This window comes from Peromyscus californicus, unplaced genomic scaffold (assembly GCF_007827085.1).
Source record: "Peromyscus californicus insignis strain IS unplaced genomic scaffold, ASM782708v3 Scaffold_16__1_contigs__length_79575227, whole genome shotgun sequence".
NCBI classification, from domain to species: domain Eukaryota; kingdom Metazoa; phylum Chordata; class Mammalia; order Rodentia; family Cricetidae; genus Peromyscus; species Peromyscus californicus.
Window position 1 is genome coordinate 66,053,278 of NW_026294458.1, and position 18,679 is coordinate 66,071,956.

The 18,679-nt window shown below is 40.7% G+C and overlaps 1 protein-coding gene across 1 annotated transcript in view; it reads left to right on the plus strand.

Moving 5' to 3' along the window:
- Jam2 (junctional adhesion molecule 2) overlaps positions 1 to 18,679 on the plus strand; it is a 53,954-nt gene that overhangs the window by 20,339 nt on the left and 14,936 nt on the right. The window contains exons 2-4 of the mRNA XM_052741062.1: positions 7,883 to 7,951; positions 13,252 to 13,359; positions 15,074 to 15,226. Of these exons, the coding sequence (XP_052597022.1) occupies positions 7,883 to 7,951; positions 13,252 to 13,359; positions 15,074 to 15,226 (330 nt within the window). The remainder of the gene's footprint in view (positions 1 to 7,882; positions 7,952 to 13,251; positions 13,360 to 15,073; positions 15,227 to 18,679) is intronic.

An 18,679-nucleotide genomic window follows, 5' to 3' on the forward strand; every position in this document is an offset into this window, starting at 1 on the left:
TGAAGAATCAAAGTTCTCATATTTTTCTGTTACTCATCTAAGATAAGCTGCTGGGACTAAAAATAAATATTCACTTTGCACCACAACAGTTTTTAAACTTCTAATGATATTAGTTAAATTAACATACTTCACCGAAAACATGATTCAAAATATGAAGTATGATAAGGGTTTTTATTTCAAAAGTAAAGTACAGGCAGTATCTTGTATAAAATTATTATAAAATTGGACATACATTATCTTACATTTTAAAATAAACATTTAAGTCATTAGGTATTTTTAGAATAACTGATAATGATTGCACTAACTAATATCACAAATTGCACAGGATTATCAGGAGGAACGTGACACTCTGTAGAATTTACTATGAACACTACTTACAAGGCTAGACAGCAACCCAGTGAGGTGGGGATTAGAAATTAGATAACACAGTCCTCTCTCACAGTCATTCAGTTGTGTCAGATGTAGAGAGCTGGAGGAAAGAAACGAGAGGAGAGAAGGCATGAAGGAAGGAGGAGGAAGGAGAGAGAAAGAGAGATGGAGACAGAAAAAGAGGCACAGAGAGAGAGAAAGAGCAAGAGAGAGAGATGGGGGAGCACAAAGAAACAGACATCCTTCTACTCTCAGACCTTTACATTCTGGCTCTTCCTATTAGGAAGACCGATTTTTTTTTTTTTTTTTTTTGAGGGAGAGAGAAACCACATTAAAATGTGAGAAGAAAGAAAACATGCACTTGACTTTGTGACTGCTGAGGGCTGACATTCTGCCTTTATATGTTCTGCTTGGCTTTTCCTAAGATGAAGGCAACAGCAAGCAATGGAACTATTTAAATATCAGATCTCAAAAATACACCATCCTCCGCGATGGCATGGAAGAGGGACAAGGCAGTGTCCTCCTCAGCGATGGCCGGCGTTCTGGGGTGTATCACAGGCACACCTCAACAGGAGAAATGGGCCATCTGGCTTTGACAACCAAAGTAAAATTACTCATTGCCCTTTACTCTGCAATTGTAATCATGTAATTACTATACATTGATGTGGCTTTTAAAGTCCCAAAGTCCAGAACCCTTGTCAAAATTTGGTAGTTTTGTCAGTAGAAATGAGCTTAACAATAGAACTACTAGGGGGAGAGGAAAGATTATATTAAAATACATTATATGAAAAAATTTAAATTTAAAAATCAAGAAAACAGGAGAATTACCAAATAAATTATGTTTGAGTCAACTATTGTACATCACTTCTCCAGTTCGATCAGCTCTGGGCAAATGCCTAAAGCCTAATTCTTGAGCCTGAGTCCAAGAACTAGAGCTCTGGTTCTGAGTCACCAATATCATCTCTGAAAATCTGAAAAACCAGTAAGAAATGTCTTAAAAGCAGATTCAAAAATTGTTCACTGGTTGTTTTGATCCGGGGACAGAGGAATGGTTAGTCCACATTTTTTTTTTTATATTTATAAAATCATTGAAGTGGGAGCTAGAGAGATGGCTTGGCAGTAAGAGCAATTGCTGCTCTGGCAGAGGACAGGGTTCAGTTCCCAGCACTCAGATGGTGGCTCACAATCATCTGGAAGTCCACTTCCAAGGGATCTGATGTCTTCTTCTGGCCTCCACTGGCACCAGGGGTTCACACAGTACACATACTTACATACAGGCAAAATGTGCAGACAAAAAAAAAATCCCAAACCAACAATCACTTAAGCATCAGATGCAAGACAGCACTTCTGCCTCCTGCTAAACTCTGCCCATACCCATGCTCGTATTGTTTCAAACTTTCTGTGGCCTCTGAGTTCCACTTCTGTATCTTTTTTTTTTTTTTTTTAGCAACTTCAGGGTTGCTAATAACAGCTCAGTGTTCCAATATTTTCAATTTATTTAAAGCAGTTAAGACTAAAAATTGTGTTTTATAAAAATTAGCAAAAAGATGTATTAAAAGAATTCTCTAATATCACCACACTGTCAGATTTGTAATCTTTGAATGAGCATATATTTTGCATTAGCTTTGCTAAGGTTTTCAATATTTTTCTGAAGCAGAAGACTTATAAGGTAGAGTAAATAAAGTCATTAAGCAAGGCCCATTGTGGCCAACCTTGGCCTGGGTATCACCCAAGACCCTGGACATGGGGTAGGGAGGACCTGTCAATAAGCACATTTTTGTGAAATTATCAAGAACAGAATTTTTTCTTTTTTGTTTTCATAGTACTAGGAATTAAAGCAAGGGCCTTGAATATGCTAGGCAGGCACTCTCTCACTAACCTACATCCCTAGCTTAAGAGGGACACTTCTTACACTGTCTTTCACAGAGCATACACTTACGGGTTTCTTGTTAATGAGTTTATTTAGCTCCTCAGTTTGACTACTGCAGGATAAAGGAAGTGGTCTCCAAGGACTCTGGCCTGATAATTCCACCATTAAAACACTGAGGCTCTTACAGGACCAATGACTTTATGTACACATTCATGGGTTCCATCAAACCCCAATTCTTAAAATAGAGGGTTTTATAGATATTATTTGCCAAGTCTCCGGTGAGATGAGGACTCACAGAATCTGAGCCTTTACGTTTCACACACGTGCTACCAATTATATTCGACTGACATAAAGGCTAACAGAAGGAATCTGAAAGCCAAGGGAAACCTCCCTGCTTATTGTTGCTTCAGGTTTCCTTTGATTAGTGTTCAGGAAGCCAAAAGAATAAGGACCATTTATTCCAAAGGGCAGACATGGAAACAATGGTCTGGCAGCGTCATCCGACTGTCATGTTTGTGATTGGCAGGCGAAGATTACTCACATTTAGCTACCCTCATTTCTTGTAAATCCAAGGATTATAATTTCCTTTTTCTTTTGGTAAAGGCAGTTCTCTAACTTACTCTTATTCCAAAACTGCTCCTACACCCCTAGCTGTGACCTCACACAAAACATACAGTAGCTTGGGTCAGTCACCAAACAGATTTTAAAAATGGCTTGATGAGTATCCATACACATTTGCATCTCTGGGACCTTTGGATCTGGGTCCTGAAACAGTCATAGGACATCAGGATAGTGTGTGCAACTAGATGAAGTTCCAATTTTTGAAGTTCACTCAAATCAAATATTAAAAGACAGTAACAAAGTTTTTTTTTGACCAAATGTAGAATGTGAAAGTCTACTTGTCATAATTCAGGTGAAATGGCTGTTTAAGGTGCGCATGACTGGATTTGTGATAGAATCAAAGGGACAATTTAAAATCTGGAAGATTCTGGCCCCAGCACTGTACTTCATGATGAGGCAATAAAAGAACTCATTTCAGGTCTATTGGAATGAAGAACTGAATAGGTTTCTGCTGTGAATATCGCTCTATATAAATAAAGCACTGATTGGCCAGTGACCAGGCAGGAAGTATAGGCGGGACAAGGAGAGAGGAGAATTGAGGAAGGAGGAAGAAAAGGGAGGTCCGCTGGAGCCACTGCCAAGACAAGGAAGATGTAAAGTACCGGTAAGCCACGAGCCACGTGGCAAAGTAAAGATTAATAGAAATGGGCTGAATATAAGAGTGAGAGCTAGACAGTGATAGGCCTGAGCTAATGGCCAAGCAGTTTAAATAATGTAAGATTCTGTGTGTTTATTTTATAAGTGGGCTACGGGACTGGCGGGACTTGGCGGTGGGAGCTGGAGAAAAATTCTCCAGCTACAGGTTTCCACCATCACCATTGTTATCAGTTTTTTTAATTTTTTTAATTTTATTAATTTTTTTTTTTTTTTTTTTTGGTTTTTCGAGACAGGGTTTCTCTGTGTAGCTTTGCGCCTTTCCTGGAACTCACTTGGTAGCCCAGGCTGGCCTCGAACTCACAGAGATCCGCCTGGCTCTGCCTCCCGAGTGCTGGGATTAAAGGCGTGCGCCACCACCGCCCGGCTAATTTTATTAATTATTACCTCCTATCAAAATTATAGCACAAAGGAAGTCCAGTTTGGTAGGATGAGTACTGTCTATAAAACACAACACAAGTCTATTATAGACCAAAATGAAACTTTTGTAATGTGTGTGTGTGTGTGTGTGTGTGTGTGTGTGTGTGTGTGTGTGTATCTGTTCTTTCCTTCTACCATGAGGTTTTAGGGATCACCAGTATATATATGCATACGTACATAGGACATGAAGTTGGGAGGGGGAGGCATGTGTTTTTGCCATACAGGGGGAGTTAGAGGGGGGTGAAGGAGGATGGAATGAAGATGAATGATCATATTTCATTTTATATGCATATGCAATCTTTTTAATGTATGCAATTCTTAAGAATAAATAAAACTCATAATTAAAAATGAAAGCGTTATTAAATAAATAAAAGTTTTAAACTTTCGAATACATGTATGTGAAATTTATGAGAGAGTGAGTAGAACTCATGAATAAAGTTGTTATTTTCCATAGAACTTTTAGTGATCTTTGGAATTTTAAAAAATATCTTTCAAAAGAAGTTTTAGTAAGTAGAAAATTGGAATTGACAAAAAGGAAAAATATTCATATTCCTGTTTTGAGTCATGAAACCTAGCTCCCAAACCTTCCAGTCTGAGATTTGAAGTATCCCTGGGTAAATGGAAACCTTCAATTCAGCTGAAGAAAATAAACACTCTCAGTAGGCGTGTGGTGTTTGGAGAGTTCAAAGCTAGGACAATGTAAAGGGAGCAAAGATTATCTCTTCCTCTTTTGCTCAGATTTCCCCTTAACTGGTTTCCAGAGAATATTAATCTTTATTGTTTTGTCTGAAAAATCACAAGACTTGTCGGTGGTCATAATCAAGAGCTGCTGTGGGACACTAATTCACATGTTTCAAAGTGTCCTTTGAAAGTTTCAAAACCTTTCAAGTTTGGAATCGTAATTATTACAGCTGTATCCAGAGATTTTTATCATTAAATGTAGGATGACACAAGAAGGTCGACTTTTTGCTAAGCTCACCTGTGAGAATTTGGTTTAGCTGTAGTTTTGACCCATCCTCTGCTCTCCAAAGGTACAGGCTCTGTCTTCCAACTCCAGAGAATAAAACTGGGGAAGGAAAAAAGAGGGTAGAAAAAGCAGCTCTGGAGAAGGGAGAGGTGAACAATTTCAGAGGAACATTGGAGGGAAGGAAACAGCTTGCACAGGAAGGAAGTATATGGGAGACGCAGAAAGGAGATTTGAAGAGATTCCCTGGACCTTCTTCATGGTTCTTGACATAAAAGTTTTTTGAAGTGACACTTTGGTGGCCCCGACTCCTCTCTGTCGCTGAGCCCAGTGGCCTGATACCTTCCACACCCATCTGCACTTCTGATCCTCAGTGACAAGGATCAATGGAGGTCCACATTCTTCCCCCACACCAGCTTACCAGTTTCCATGGTGGAGACAGTTGCAATTTGGAATCAAAACCTGAATTGAACAACTAGATACTTAAGTTTTGCAGAAATTGGGGAACTTTAATTTGCAATGAGACATTCTACCATGCTTCATAGAGAGATAAAAAGGAAAAATAAAAATTTCTCCTGAATGGCTGTGTTCCTTAGGCATGAGAAGGAAACACCCACAGATAAACAAGCCAAAGAGAAGATGTCATCTCACATGATTTTTCTCCTTCCCAGAAATATAATAAATTCTTTCATCATTATAAAATTTTGATTTCATAAGAACTTTAAAATCCTTGAGCTCACAATTATCTGTTCTCCTTAAGTCTATTGGTATATGTCTATACCTGGTTCTTAAACTAGCCTGACTGGAGCAGGGTTTTTCAACCACGAGTGATTTCCACACCACACTTTCAAGGCACATTTATCCATTTATCTCTACAGTTTTAGATGTCAGGACATGGGCAGGGTGCTACCTTCATCTAGTGGGTAGAAGCCAGAGATGGTGTAACTGCATGATTGTGTACAGGACAGTCTCATATAAGAAACTACCTGATCCCCAACGGTCATAGTATCAGGATTGAGAAACCATGGTCAAGAGCCTTCTGAGGTTCCCATGGTGTCCTTTTTTACTGAGCACGGTCTCTTCACTTCTACCCTCCTGTTGTGATCAGAGCCAATCCTTTGCCTTCATCAATACCAACTTCTCTTCTCCCCAATCCTGCCTTCAGTAGAACAAGGGACCTTTCCATGAGACATCTGTATTAATTGGCAGTCCTTGTTCATAGTTCAACTTGAAAGAAATGGGGCACTGTGCCTAATACAGTACAGCACAGTATAATACAGAAGAGGATAGATAGTACAGTATGAGTAACCACGTGGGATTTGGGTACTGTAGTAGTTACGTTTGCATAACTGTAACCAAGATACCTGAGAAAAACCTTAAGGTGGGAACTTTTTTTTTGGCTCATAGTTTCATGCTTGGTTGGCCTAATGAGCTTGGGAAGAACATCATGGCAGCATGATGATTGGGTGAACGACCTTCTTCACCCCATGGTGGACAGGAAGCAGAAAGCAGGAGACAGGAAAGGGCCAAGGTCAAGTTAGCTCCAATACCCCATCCCAGTGACTTACTTCCTGCAGCTAGGCCACCACTTGTAAAGTTTCCAGAACCTCCCCCAAATAAAACCATGAACTATCCTGGGGGAAGATTTCATATTCAAGCCATAACCACAGAAAATTCTTATAAGAGTAGGATGAGTACATACTTAGGAAGCACGAAGCACAGGGGATACGGCCTGACATCTAAGTACTTAATGTGCGTTGAGCATTATTATTATTTTTTGCTGTAACCAAGATACCTGAGAAAAACCTTAAGGTGGGAACTTTTTTTTTTTTTTGGCTCATAGTTTCATGCTTGGTTGGCCTAATGAGCTTGGGAAGAACATCATGGCAGCATGATGATTGGGTGAACGACCTTCTTCATGGATACCGAGATCCATGTTGGCCAACTCACGTCCTCGTCTACCACAAGTCTGGGAAGCAGGTGCAATGGTGGTTTCTCAGATGCTTGCCGAAGCTATTCCTTTTTGTCCACGTCTGTTCTGCCCAGTGTTTCTTCCACAGTGATGAGGCAAGATGTGCCCTATTTTACTCGTGCTTGATTTGAGGTATTTATATACCCTCTTGAAACAAGGAACACTGGAGAATGTAAGAGCAAAAAGGACAAATACTCAAAGCGCTGTCGTGGGTGGCAGAATTCTCGGACTGTATAGGTGTGAAGACAGGTGAATGCTGGGAAAAGTGTCAGATTCTGGCATGAGTGACCCTGTGCATTGTGATGCCTTTCACGGAAATGAAATTTGTAGAAACTAAAGGAAGTTCTCAACCAAGCTGCTGTGTTGCTTTTGCCCATGAATTTGGGGTGGAAGGGGAGAAAGGAGAGACAGGTGTCTAGAAGAAAGGGAGAACTAGTAATAAGTATTTGATTTTTGATTTTTGTTTTTGCAAAGAAAATGGTAATTGAATCAAGGAGAGAATAAAAGACTACATAAAAACAAGACAGTTGAGTCTTCTCTAAGAAGCTATCTCTGGATGGATGGATATGTGGGTGGTTGGGTGGGTGGATGGGTGGATGAGTGGGTAGGTGGATGGATATGTGGGTGGGTGGGTGGATAGGTAGACAGATATATGTGGGTGGCGGGTGGATAGATGGACAGATATGTGGGTGGTTGGATGAATGGATGGAAGGGTGCATAGATATGACATTGCATAAGGTAAATTAAGGGCATACTTGTTTTCAGAGGTTCTGAGGAGAGATTACTTCCTGCTATAGATTCTGCTTGGGAAATACTAAAAGCCCAAACCACCACAAAGAAAATGAAAGTGATGCGTGTGGTATGGTTTCCCTGTTTTGATGTTTTATGTTATGTGTTATGAATTGTGTAACAATTGTTACTTAGTTTATGTTGGCTTTGTTGAATGTTGTGTCCCACTCAAACATTTGAAAACAAATTCCATATTGATTATGTATCTGTTTTACTCTTTCAGACCATAAGGCAAATGGATTTTCTGCATCAAAAGACCACCATCAAGAAGTTACAGTTATAGAGTACCACGGTACGGCATCTTACCGGTTTAATTGGATTGATTGGTTTATGTACTGTCTTTCTATTTAAGATCTTCTGCCCACTCCACACTGTGTGTGTGTGTGTGTGTGTGTGTGTGTGTGTGTGTGTGTGTGTGTGTGTGTGTTGGGAAAGGGCATCCAGGGTGGGAGGACAACTTTGTGGAGTCAGTTTTCTCCTTCTACCTTATGTGGATTCCCAGGGATCAAACTCAGGTCTCCGGCCTTTTACCTGCTGAGCCATTTGACTTGCTGCCTGCTCACACCTTGTTTTTCCCCTTTTGTGGTCTGTTTGGTTCTTGTGATGGCATTTATCCTCAGCCAGGATGCTCGTAGTGGATGCCATTTATCATGTACTTGGAACTTCTGTAGTGGCCACTCTGGTAGCCATCTGATAGCCAGTCAGGTTTTGGTCTGCTCTTCTGAAGAGGAACTTTTGGCCTCAGGCATCCTGGTTTCAAAGATGAACAAGATGAGGGTGGGGTAGAAGTTCCATTAGGTCACCTCGGCAGTACAAGATTAGGGTGGTATAACAAAAAGCACTCAGATAATTCAGTGAAGGCTTTTAAGTTGTAATATACTACATGATTAAGGTAGTAAGACACACTTCATTGCGGGTCAATTTCAAATGAGGGAAGGTGGCTAAGAGGTATAAATGCCTGAAAGTGAGTTGGACTTCAGAGTGTGTGCAGGAGGCTAAACAGAGCTGGCACCATGCCAGAAGGGAGGCTGGAAAGCAGAGAGTGTGCACAGCAGGAGAGGATGACCTCAAGAGTTGAAATGAAGTTCAGCCTTCTACTCACTTTCCCAGAGGCACTTACCTAGGTCCAGCCAGATGCAGTGGGTGTACATGCCTTCGGTTTAATATCGCTATTAAAATGTCAAGATTACATGCTTTATTCTTACATTACTTTTAAAACACTGAGCAAAATTAACATAACTTTAAAATCTGACACCTTAAAATGTAAACACTTCAGTGGGATTCAGTATATCCAAAATGTTCTAAAAGCACAACCCCTCCCTAGACCCAGAACATTTCCTCTACTCCAAAGTGAAATCCTTTGCCCTTTGGCTTTACTTTTTAAAGACATGCTTTATTTTTTAATACAGAAAATCCTTCTATAATTTATTGCAGTCAAAAGTTAATCTCAGGGATGAAGTTACTATGCTCAGTGAGAAATTACTTCATGGCAAGGTCAGTGCTTACCCATGTACAAGGTGCTGGGTTTAATGCAGTGCAAGCACACTCAAACACACACACACACACACACACACACACACACACACACACACACACACACACACACACACACAGAGTCAATCTGACTCCAGAGGAAATGTCTGCTGTTTTCTTCTTTCACTTTCTTTTAGTTAGAGTGGGACTTTAGTCTGTTTCATCTGTGCCCTGCTGATTCCAATTTGGCTCTTCATTAAGCAAAAATCAATCTGTAGTTTCTTCCACATTTTTTTTTTTTGCAGTGACTAAAAATCTGTGACATTTTGTGATTTGTATACATGAAACACATTTCACTCAGGTTTTTTTTCCTTATATTTCTCTGATGTCAAAAAGTTATGAATTAATCCCCGATTCTCAGGGCGGCTGGTCTGCCTCACTTCCCATGGTGCTGCCAAAAGCAGATTAAGCCCGAAATGAGGGCAGCTCTGCCAGGCTTGGCCATCACATGAGCAGCTCTCGGCAGCATCAAACCTGAAAGCTATTAATCAGCGTCTAACAGCAACCACTGTCTTGAACAATGGTCTTCTTTTTTCAATCAAGATTAAACAGATGTTTTGACAACATAATCCACCTTAATAGAAAAGGTTGGCACCTTTTTGTGTATTAATGTGTCTTGTGTGAAGAAATATGATTTATGTCAACACTGTTTGTTTTACTATCCAAAACAGAGGTAACATTTTAGTACAGATTTGGGCAATGTAAATGTAGGCTTGTGATGAAATCTTGTGTGGATTTCTAGCACGTGGAGGTGAGCTTATAATTACAACTAAAGAGAATTTCCCCATGGATGAAAATAACAGGGCATTTATGGAGCACATGCTATATGCAAGGTATAATGTGCATCAAACATATATATAAAATGATGTATATTATATATAATTTTGACAAGAATTACTATTTTATCATTTCACTGATATGAGTATGATGCTCCCATTATCTCAGGCCTAATATGTGACAATGGTCTAACTTGATGGCCTGTGCTGTGAACCTCCATGCCACCGTAATTCTGAAGCCAGATATGGAAAATTATGCCAGCTGTGAGTTTCAAATTTTGGCTGGAGAAAAGGTGGAGTTAACATCTAGGTTCTTTATCTGGAAATGTTAGCCCCATAATGCTAGCACTTTCACTATGTGTATTAATATCCTAGGACTGTCTTAACAAAACACTACAGACTCTAAAACAATAGCCTTGTTCTCTGACAATGCTAGAGGATGACAGCTCAAGATCACGGTGTTGATGCCTTAGGGCAGTGGTTCTCAAGGTGTGCCCCAGTGGGGTGGAACAACACTATCACAGGGGTCACCGAAGAGGATCAGAAAATGCAGATATTTACATTATGATTCGTAACGTAGCAAAATTACGGTTCTGAAGTAGCAATGAAAATCATTTTATGGTTGGGGGGTCACCACAACATGAGGAACTGCATTAAAGGGTGGCAGCGTTAGGAAGGTTGAGAACCACTGCCTTGGGGCTCTTGGTCTGGACTTCCCTGTGCAGGACACTTTCTCAAAGAATCTGAGAACTAAGTTCCCTTCTTCTAAATCTTTGATCAGGTGTTACCTTCTGAAAGCGGTCAACTGTTTTGTACATTGCCCCAGCAATCCCTATCTCCCCTGCTGTTTCACTCTCCCCGTCTCCACAGCTCTCACCTTCTGGGGCACTTGTTGCTTGTCGGCCTGCCTTTTCCTGCTGGACTGTCAGATCCCAAAAGCCAAGGATCCTTCCCTGCTCGCTGATTACAGCTCAAGAACAATGCTGGTCCACAGTGTTACTGAACATATTTTGGACAATTGGATAGATCACTTCTTCACATAATATATATTTCATAAGAAGGAGAATAAAGTCAAATCACTAGAGTAGGGAAAGTCATTGGTTACATTTTCTAATAGGATTTCCTCAAGTTTTTCCACAGGACAGTGAGGGAAGGATCAGGAGGCACTCACCAAAAGGGATGTATTTGTGTGCATGTTTAGTTAAATATATGAATAGTGTGGTGTGGTATAAACATAACTCTTAAGATGTAAGAGGTAAGACACGGAGAAACAGTGAAAATGAGTGTGGGCGTGTGCATAATTGTTGGAAAACTCAACAAAATACGGGAAGGAAACCTATCTAAAACTCAAGACTCCGGAAGTTACCACCCTTTCTCCTTAATCAACAGAACAGAACTGTTTCCTCAGACAGGTCCCTTAGCATACATTTGTCTTTGGAGCATTGTTGTAAACACCTCTGAAAACGATCATTCGGAGCGGCGTGAAAGTTTAAAGCTTTAAGCACTCTGAAGACAGCGTAGGGTTCTTTTTTTCCCTTGCCTTTTTTTTTTTTCTCTAACCATTTTTCTACTACCTTTCATTTTAGCTCTATAAATAGAAGCACAACTGAAAATTTAGAAACACACTACAGGCTACACACAACAACAACAACAAGCCCTTAGTCTGTCACATACCCATCAGCACTGGCTTAGTTTTCAAACATGTGCCTGCAGACTTTTTGTCCAGGACTATGCTCCATCTATAACATAGGACTTTTTAAAACAGACATTCAATGTTCTTGTTTTAAAATAATTTATTTATACTTATTTATGTGCATTGGTGTTCTACCTGCATGGATGTCTGTGTGAGGGTGTCAGATTTTGGAGTTACAGACAGTTGTGAGCTGCCATGTGCTAGGAATTGAACCTGGGTCCTCTGGAAGAGCAGTCAGTGCTCTTAACCATTGTGCCATCCCTCCAGCCCCTTACATTAAATGTTCTTAAACATCAAAATCAGACATATGGAAAAGATTTTAACCTAATTTTTTATTCAGTGAAAGATCCTCTGCTTTTTTTTTTAAGCTCAAACCACATGCCTTATGGTTAAAAATATTCAGAAATATGAAGTTGGCACTCGAAGGAGCCTAGTTGAAACATACTTTTAAACTATTTATAGCTAGAGCTTCTGCTTGGCAGCTTGGAGTAGTATTGAAACAGTGTTGGGTGACTCTTCCCAAGTCATTTGGTTTGGACAGTCAAAAGAGGTGACTCCCTCAGAGGTTCCAGGAATTCGTTTTTGTTTTTGTTTTTGTTTTTTGGGTTTTTTTTGTTTTTGTTTTTGTTTGGTTTTTCAAGACAGGGTTTCTCTGTGTAGCTTTGCGCCTTTCCTGGAGCTCACTCTGTAGACCAGGCTGGTCTCGAACTCACAGAGATCCGCCTGGCTCTGCCTTCCGAGTGCTGGGATTAAAGGCATACGCCACCACCGCCCGGCAGGAATTCTTTAATGATGGAACTCTGGTAAATTTACTGTCATAAAACTGATCTTTGCTACACTGAAGTTGAATTGATGTGAAGATTCATCTTGTAATAGTTAATCCAGATTGAAACAAAGTTATAGGCAGTAATTTTGCAGTAGGAACCTACAATTTATTATAGGGCTCTATTAGGTGTATATTAATGTCTTCATAGAGAGTCACAAGGGAACTGAATGGGACTATAGCCGGTGAGGAACTTCTGTGCATTTTCCCAGCATGCATGGGCTGGACCAAGTGTCTTTCTTAGGTGCAAATGTCCAGTACTCCCCCTTGAGCTCCCTCTTGATGCACATCATCTTTGCCTGAAATGACATCATCTTGCCTGCATCTTCCATCAAACTTTAGAGTCCTCGGATGCCGAGACTTAGACTAACAAGTAAATAATTAGTCACAGCTGCTGCTTGTCAAGTACTAACAATGTTGAGGCCTGTATGTTTTGCATATATAGCTGCTTTTGAACACTCACAACGTGTGAGCTACTATTCCATTTCAGGGATGGACATTCAGATTCCAGAGCTAGGATGATGTCACATAATTATTACAGAGAAGAGCAGCTATGCTCCCAATTCATCTTTGGGTGAAGCCAACATGGTATCTGTTGATGTGATGTATTGATGTCTCTGTGTGTGGCTGGGTGGAGATGAATGGATGGATGGAAATGCAAAAAAAAAAAAATGAAGTAATTTAAAGATTGTTTTAAAGTTTTTTAAATTAAGTAAGGTGTAAGCTCATAGGAACAATTAGAAAACATATTTCCCTATTGTTTCTAGAGGCTATTTTAGCTTGTAAAACCCCAAAGAAGACTACTTCGTCCAGATTGGAGTGGAAGAAACTGGGACAGGGTGTCTCCTTGGTCTACTATCAACAGGCTCTCCAAGGTAAGAAACTGGAAACTTGAGGAGGTCAGAGTGAGAAGACACCACGTACAGCCCATTTAATTTACAAATGGGAACAGGACATGACTGATTACTGAAAATGTGTTTCTGTAAGTGTGAGATGAAATGAACAGTGTCTGAGACCTAAAATACAACAGTCATAAAAACCAGATAGCAAAAGAATTCCACCGAAGCCTGGGACCCTTGGTTACTTAACACAAAACACAAAACACAATTATTTTGCTGGCCTAGTCAAACTGTTAGAGAGGAGAAAAACACTGGCCTGAGATTGGGCTGCATGATCGTGCACGCCTTTAATCTTGGCACTCTAGAGGCAGAGGCAGGCAGATCTCTGTGAGTTTAAGGCCAAGCAGGATGGCCAGGACTACAAAGTGAGACCCTGTCTCAAAAAATAAAACAAAACAAACAAATGAAAAGATGAGATTGGGTCAGGCGGTGGTGGCGCACGCCTTTAATCCCAGCACTCAAGAGGCAGAGCCAGGCGGATCTCTGTGAGTTCGAAGCCAGCCTGGTCTACAGAGCAAGATCCAGGACAGGCACCAAAAACTATACAGAGAAACCCTGTCTCGGAAAGAAAGAAAGAAAGGAAGGAAGGAAGGAAGGAAGGAAGGAAGGAAGGAAGGAAGGAGGAAGGAAGGAAGGAAGGAAGGAAGGAAGGAAGAAAGAAAGAAAGAAAGAAAGAAAGAAAGAAAGAAAGAAAGAAAGAAAGAAAGAAAAGAAAAGAAAAGAAAAGATGAGATTGGAAAGTCTACCACTGAGAAACCTGGAAAGTTGGGATGTGTGGACTGTTAGTTACAAAAGGAGCCTGGAGAGTTGGAATGCATAGACTGTTAGTTACATAACTGTTAGCAAGTACTTTTCATTTGTTGTACATGTCTTTCACCCTCGACTCTTCCTTCGGATTATGTAATTTATTATGAATTAAAATATGATAATGGTGGGTGAGCTACGGCACTAGTTTGTATGTTGGTAACTTTTCTGTTGCTGTGATAAAATACTCCAACAAAGGCAACTAAAGGACGAAAGGGCTTACTTTGGCTCACTGTCCCAGAGGGATAGAGTCGATCGTAGCAGGGAAGGCACGGCAGCTGGATCGGGAAGCTTGCTGATCACATTTTCATCCATACACTGGAAGCAAAGAAGTACAAAAGGAAGCGAGGTGAAGCTAATCAAGATAATGCTTTTACGATCCTTGTTACCTACCTCTTCTCTGCTATTACCGCAATGAGCATATATAAAGTTACTGTTTTGACCAGTTAAATCAGACTCTTCAATTTTGAAAGCAGAAATAGATGTGAGACAGGTGGCAAGGCAGGCATTTGGTTGAGTTCTTTAAAGTCAAACATGATGCCAAATGTAGTTGTATACACCTTTAATCCCTGCACTCAGGAAGCAGAGGTATGAAGATCTCTGTGAGTTTAAGACAAACCTGGTCTACATAGAGAGTTTCAGGTCAGCCAAAGCTATAGAGAGAGACCCTGGAAAGAGAGAGGGCAGTATGTGAAACTTAATAGTCTTTAATAGTCCAAAAATGTCCCCCGAAATGCATAATATGCACATGTAAGTTCAATGTTTAAATTTAAGTTTTTACCAGGAAAACAAATGCTTTAGTTTTGAATGAAGTAGCTTGAGGAAGACACTACATAGAAAGTTGCTTGCATTGTTTCTAACACTATTGTCTTTTTCCTCCCAAAAGGTGACTTTAAAGATCGAGCTGAGATGATAGATTTCAACATACGAATCAAAAATGTTACAAGAAATGATGCTGGAAAGTATCGCTGTGAAATCAGCGCTCCATCTGAGCAAGGCCAAAACCTGCAGGAAGACACAGTTACTCTAGAAGTCTTGGGTAATGCCCGTGCACACATGTGTAACTGCCATCAGCTGTCCCAGCCTCAGCCCCAGCCCTGGGGGTGAGACACAAACCCAGAGTCCCAGCCAGTACCGCCATACTCTACAAGCACCTTCCCAGAAAGACCCAGGCTATTTCCATCAGATCACTAGCTGCTGAAATCACTATTTCCTCAGATCTCTCTGTTTAAGACTGAAGTAGCCTCTAATGGTTTTGCTCTGTACCACAAACATTCTGGTTTTGTTTGTTTTTCAGTATCCTAGATAGTATCCCATAAGTTGATGGAAAGCCAACAGAAGAAACAGCAATTGTAGACCAGCAGAAAAATCAGAAAGTGTTTGGTTCAAGAGAATCAGCATTTATTTGGTAGCTAGCAGATGTTAAGTGCTTTCACATAGTATTTTACTGAATCTTCACTACAAAACTAATTTTTACAAACGAGGAAATAGAAGTTAATTATTTGCCCAGTGCCATAAAATTAGAACATGTCCCAACCATGATTTGGATGCAGATGAGGTTAATTCCAAGGCTACTATGATTAATCAGCATAAGAATGATTGGTAGATAAAACAGTTCATAACAGCAGTAGGCAGAACCATCTTTTCTATGATGTTAGCATAAGAAACCAAGAAAAATAACCTCTTCTCTTAAAAAAATGTTGTTCAGAGTCTTTCTGAAGTAGTATTATTTTTCAACTTTTTGGCTAAGGCCAAGTATAAAATCCAGTGACACGCTAGTATGGAGAAAGTGTAATTCAGAACAGCAGATTCAGTTGGTATAATCACTTTCTATTCTACATAGTGAATTATCATACATTAGCTTAAGAGAACAGTCCTTTATTAGCTTCTGGTTCTATGGATGAAAGGTCCAGTAGCAAGGCTCGGTTCTACTCAGTGTTCCACAAGGCTGAAATGGAAGTTTTACATGGACTCAATTCCTTTCTCCAGGCTCTGGGGAAAAAAATCTGTTTCCAAGCTCCTTTTTGGTGTTGGCAGATTTTTATTTCCTTATGATTGTAGGCCTGAGATCCTAGACCATGCTCCCTATCATCTAGAGACACACTCATTTCTTAGAGGCTGTGCATTTTTCCTGTCACCTCACCCTTTTCATCTTCAGTACAGCAGAGGCATGCTTGATCCTTCTTGTACTTTGAATTGCCACCATTTCCTTCAGTAATTAACCAGAATAAACCCTGCATTGAAAAGGTCCATGCTGGGGACTGGAGAATGGGCCACCAGTGGTTAAGAGAACTTGCTGCTCCTACAGATGACCCTGGTTGGTCCACATTCATTTTGTAGCATCCAGATGGGAAATGACAAACCTATTACTCCAGGTCCTGAAGATCTGCTACCCTCTTCTGGCCTCCATGGGCATTGCATGCACTTGATGCACATACATACATACATACATACATACATACATACATACATACAGGCAAAACACCCATACCCATTAAATATAAATAAGTAAATCTTTAAAAGGTCCATGTTGTGTGGCCAAATCCACCTTTCTATATTACAGACAATAGATTTGGAATCTTTTTCTTTTTCTTTTTTTTTTTTTTTTTTGGTTTTTCGAGACAGGGTTTCTCTGTGTAGTTTTGGTGCCTGTCCTGGATCTCACTCTGTAGACCACGCTGGCCTCGAACTCACAGAGATCCACCTGGCTCTGACTCCCAAGTGCTGGGATTAAAGGTGTGTGCCATCCACCGCCCAGCCACTTTTTTTTTTTTCAAAACAGGGTTTGTGTAGCTCTGGCTGTCTTGGAACTTACCTTGTAGACTAGGCTGGCCTCGAACTCACAGAGATCTGCCTGCCTCTGCCTTCTAAGTGCTGGAATCAAAGGCATGTGCCATCATCACCCCCTGGTGATTTGGAATCTTAATGACATTTGCCAGATTTCTTCACAGTACTTTTATATTTTAAATATCTGAGAGACCATGTGTATATACTGAAGATGGGGTCTTCTGGGACTGTCTTGGATTCTGCCTACCATTGTCAGCCCTGAGTTTTCCAGGAGATTATGAATAGTTACCCACTAAATTTTGTTTTACTTCAAGTCCCTAAGACCCACTTTCTCCAATGAGATCCCACTTCTTTTTTTAAGTTTAAAAAAGCATTTTATAATAAAATAAAATATAATAAGATAAAAAGACCCCACTTCTTAAAGCTTCCACAACCTCTCCAAAGGACTACCAGCTGGAGACCAACTGTTCAAATACAGGAGTCCATGGGGGTCTCTTCATGGTCAGATCTTATCATTCAGTCCCTGATCCCCATAAACTTGTGGATATTTAGTAAGGGGAAGTGCATCCAGTCTAACTTCAGAAATCACTGGTCTCATGGCCCAAACCTTGTCCTAAAGTCTGAAGTCAAAAACCATTCAAAGCAATCACTTACCCATGAACTCCTATAAAATAACAAAATACAGTGTTTCACAATAAACATCCCCATTCCAAAAGGGAATAACAGGGGCATAGCAAGGAAAGGCTGGGCCCAAGCCAGACCAAGACAGAATGAAAAGCACTGAACTCCGCAGCTCTGTGTCCACTCTCTGGGGCTCTTGGCGGTGTCATTTGGGCTCAATGACCTTGTGTAGCTGTTGCTCACTGTTACCTGATGCACAGGTGGCTTCTCTTTTGGGATAGCTCAAAAGAGCTGGTGCTGGAATGTTTTCTCAGTGAAGGTCCAGTGCTTCTGACAACCCTAATATCCTGGGGTCTCACTACAGCTTGGACTAGACCCTTACAGTTTCACATGCAGCCCACACAAGAGCTCCCTGCAAAGAATCTGACACTGTCCCACAGTTGTTGCAACAGCTTTCTGGGATCTCGGCACAATTGCCTTTCTCTTGAACCAGAATGCCTGGAAACAAGCAAGCAAACCAACCAGCAGCACTGAAATAATTCCAAGTACTGTAGCCTGCTCCAGATGCGTCCTGACCCTCTTGGACCACAGTATAGCAGCCTCTGTGTGCCTTTGCTACTGAACTCAGGCAGAACTCTTCGCTTGATGTCTGCTTTACAGAATGACACCTACAAGGTTGTTTTCAGGGATGCTTCTTCTATAGGAATTTGAATTGTTACACCATGGAGCTCTTCCTGATGAGTGGGTTTTCCTCTCAAGTCACCCTTTCTTCCTTGGTGGTGCCAATATGTTTAACAATCACAGCTGCTTTGTCTGAACTCACCTTGCCCTCCGCCTGCAATTTAAACATCTCTGCGCACCTTTCCTTGTTATAAACATCACTTGTACATCCTCTCCTTTCTCCGTGTAAATCTGACTAAGGCAGTGAAGAGTTACCATGCACAGCTTGCAGGCTATGCTGTCGTGACATTTCCTCAGCCAAACAACTTAGTCCACTGCTTTTAAATTCAGCCTCAACCCAGTTTTCAGGACACTGGCAGAGAGGAGCCAGATTCATTGTCTGAATGTCATAGTAATGGCCTCT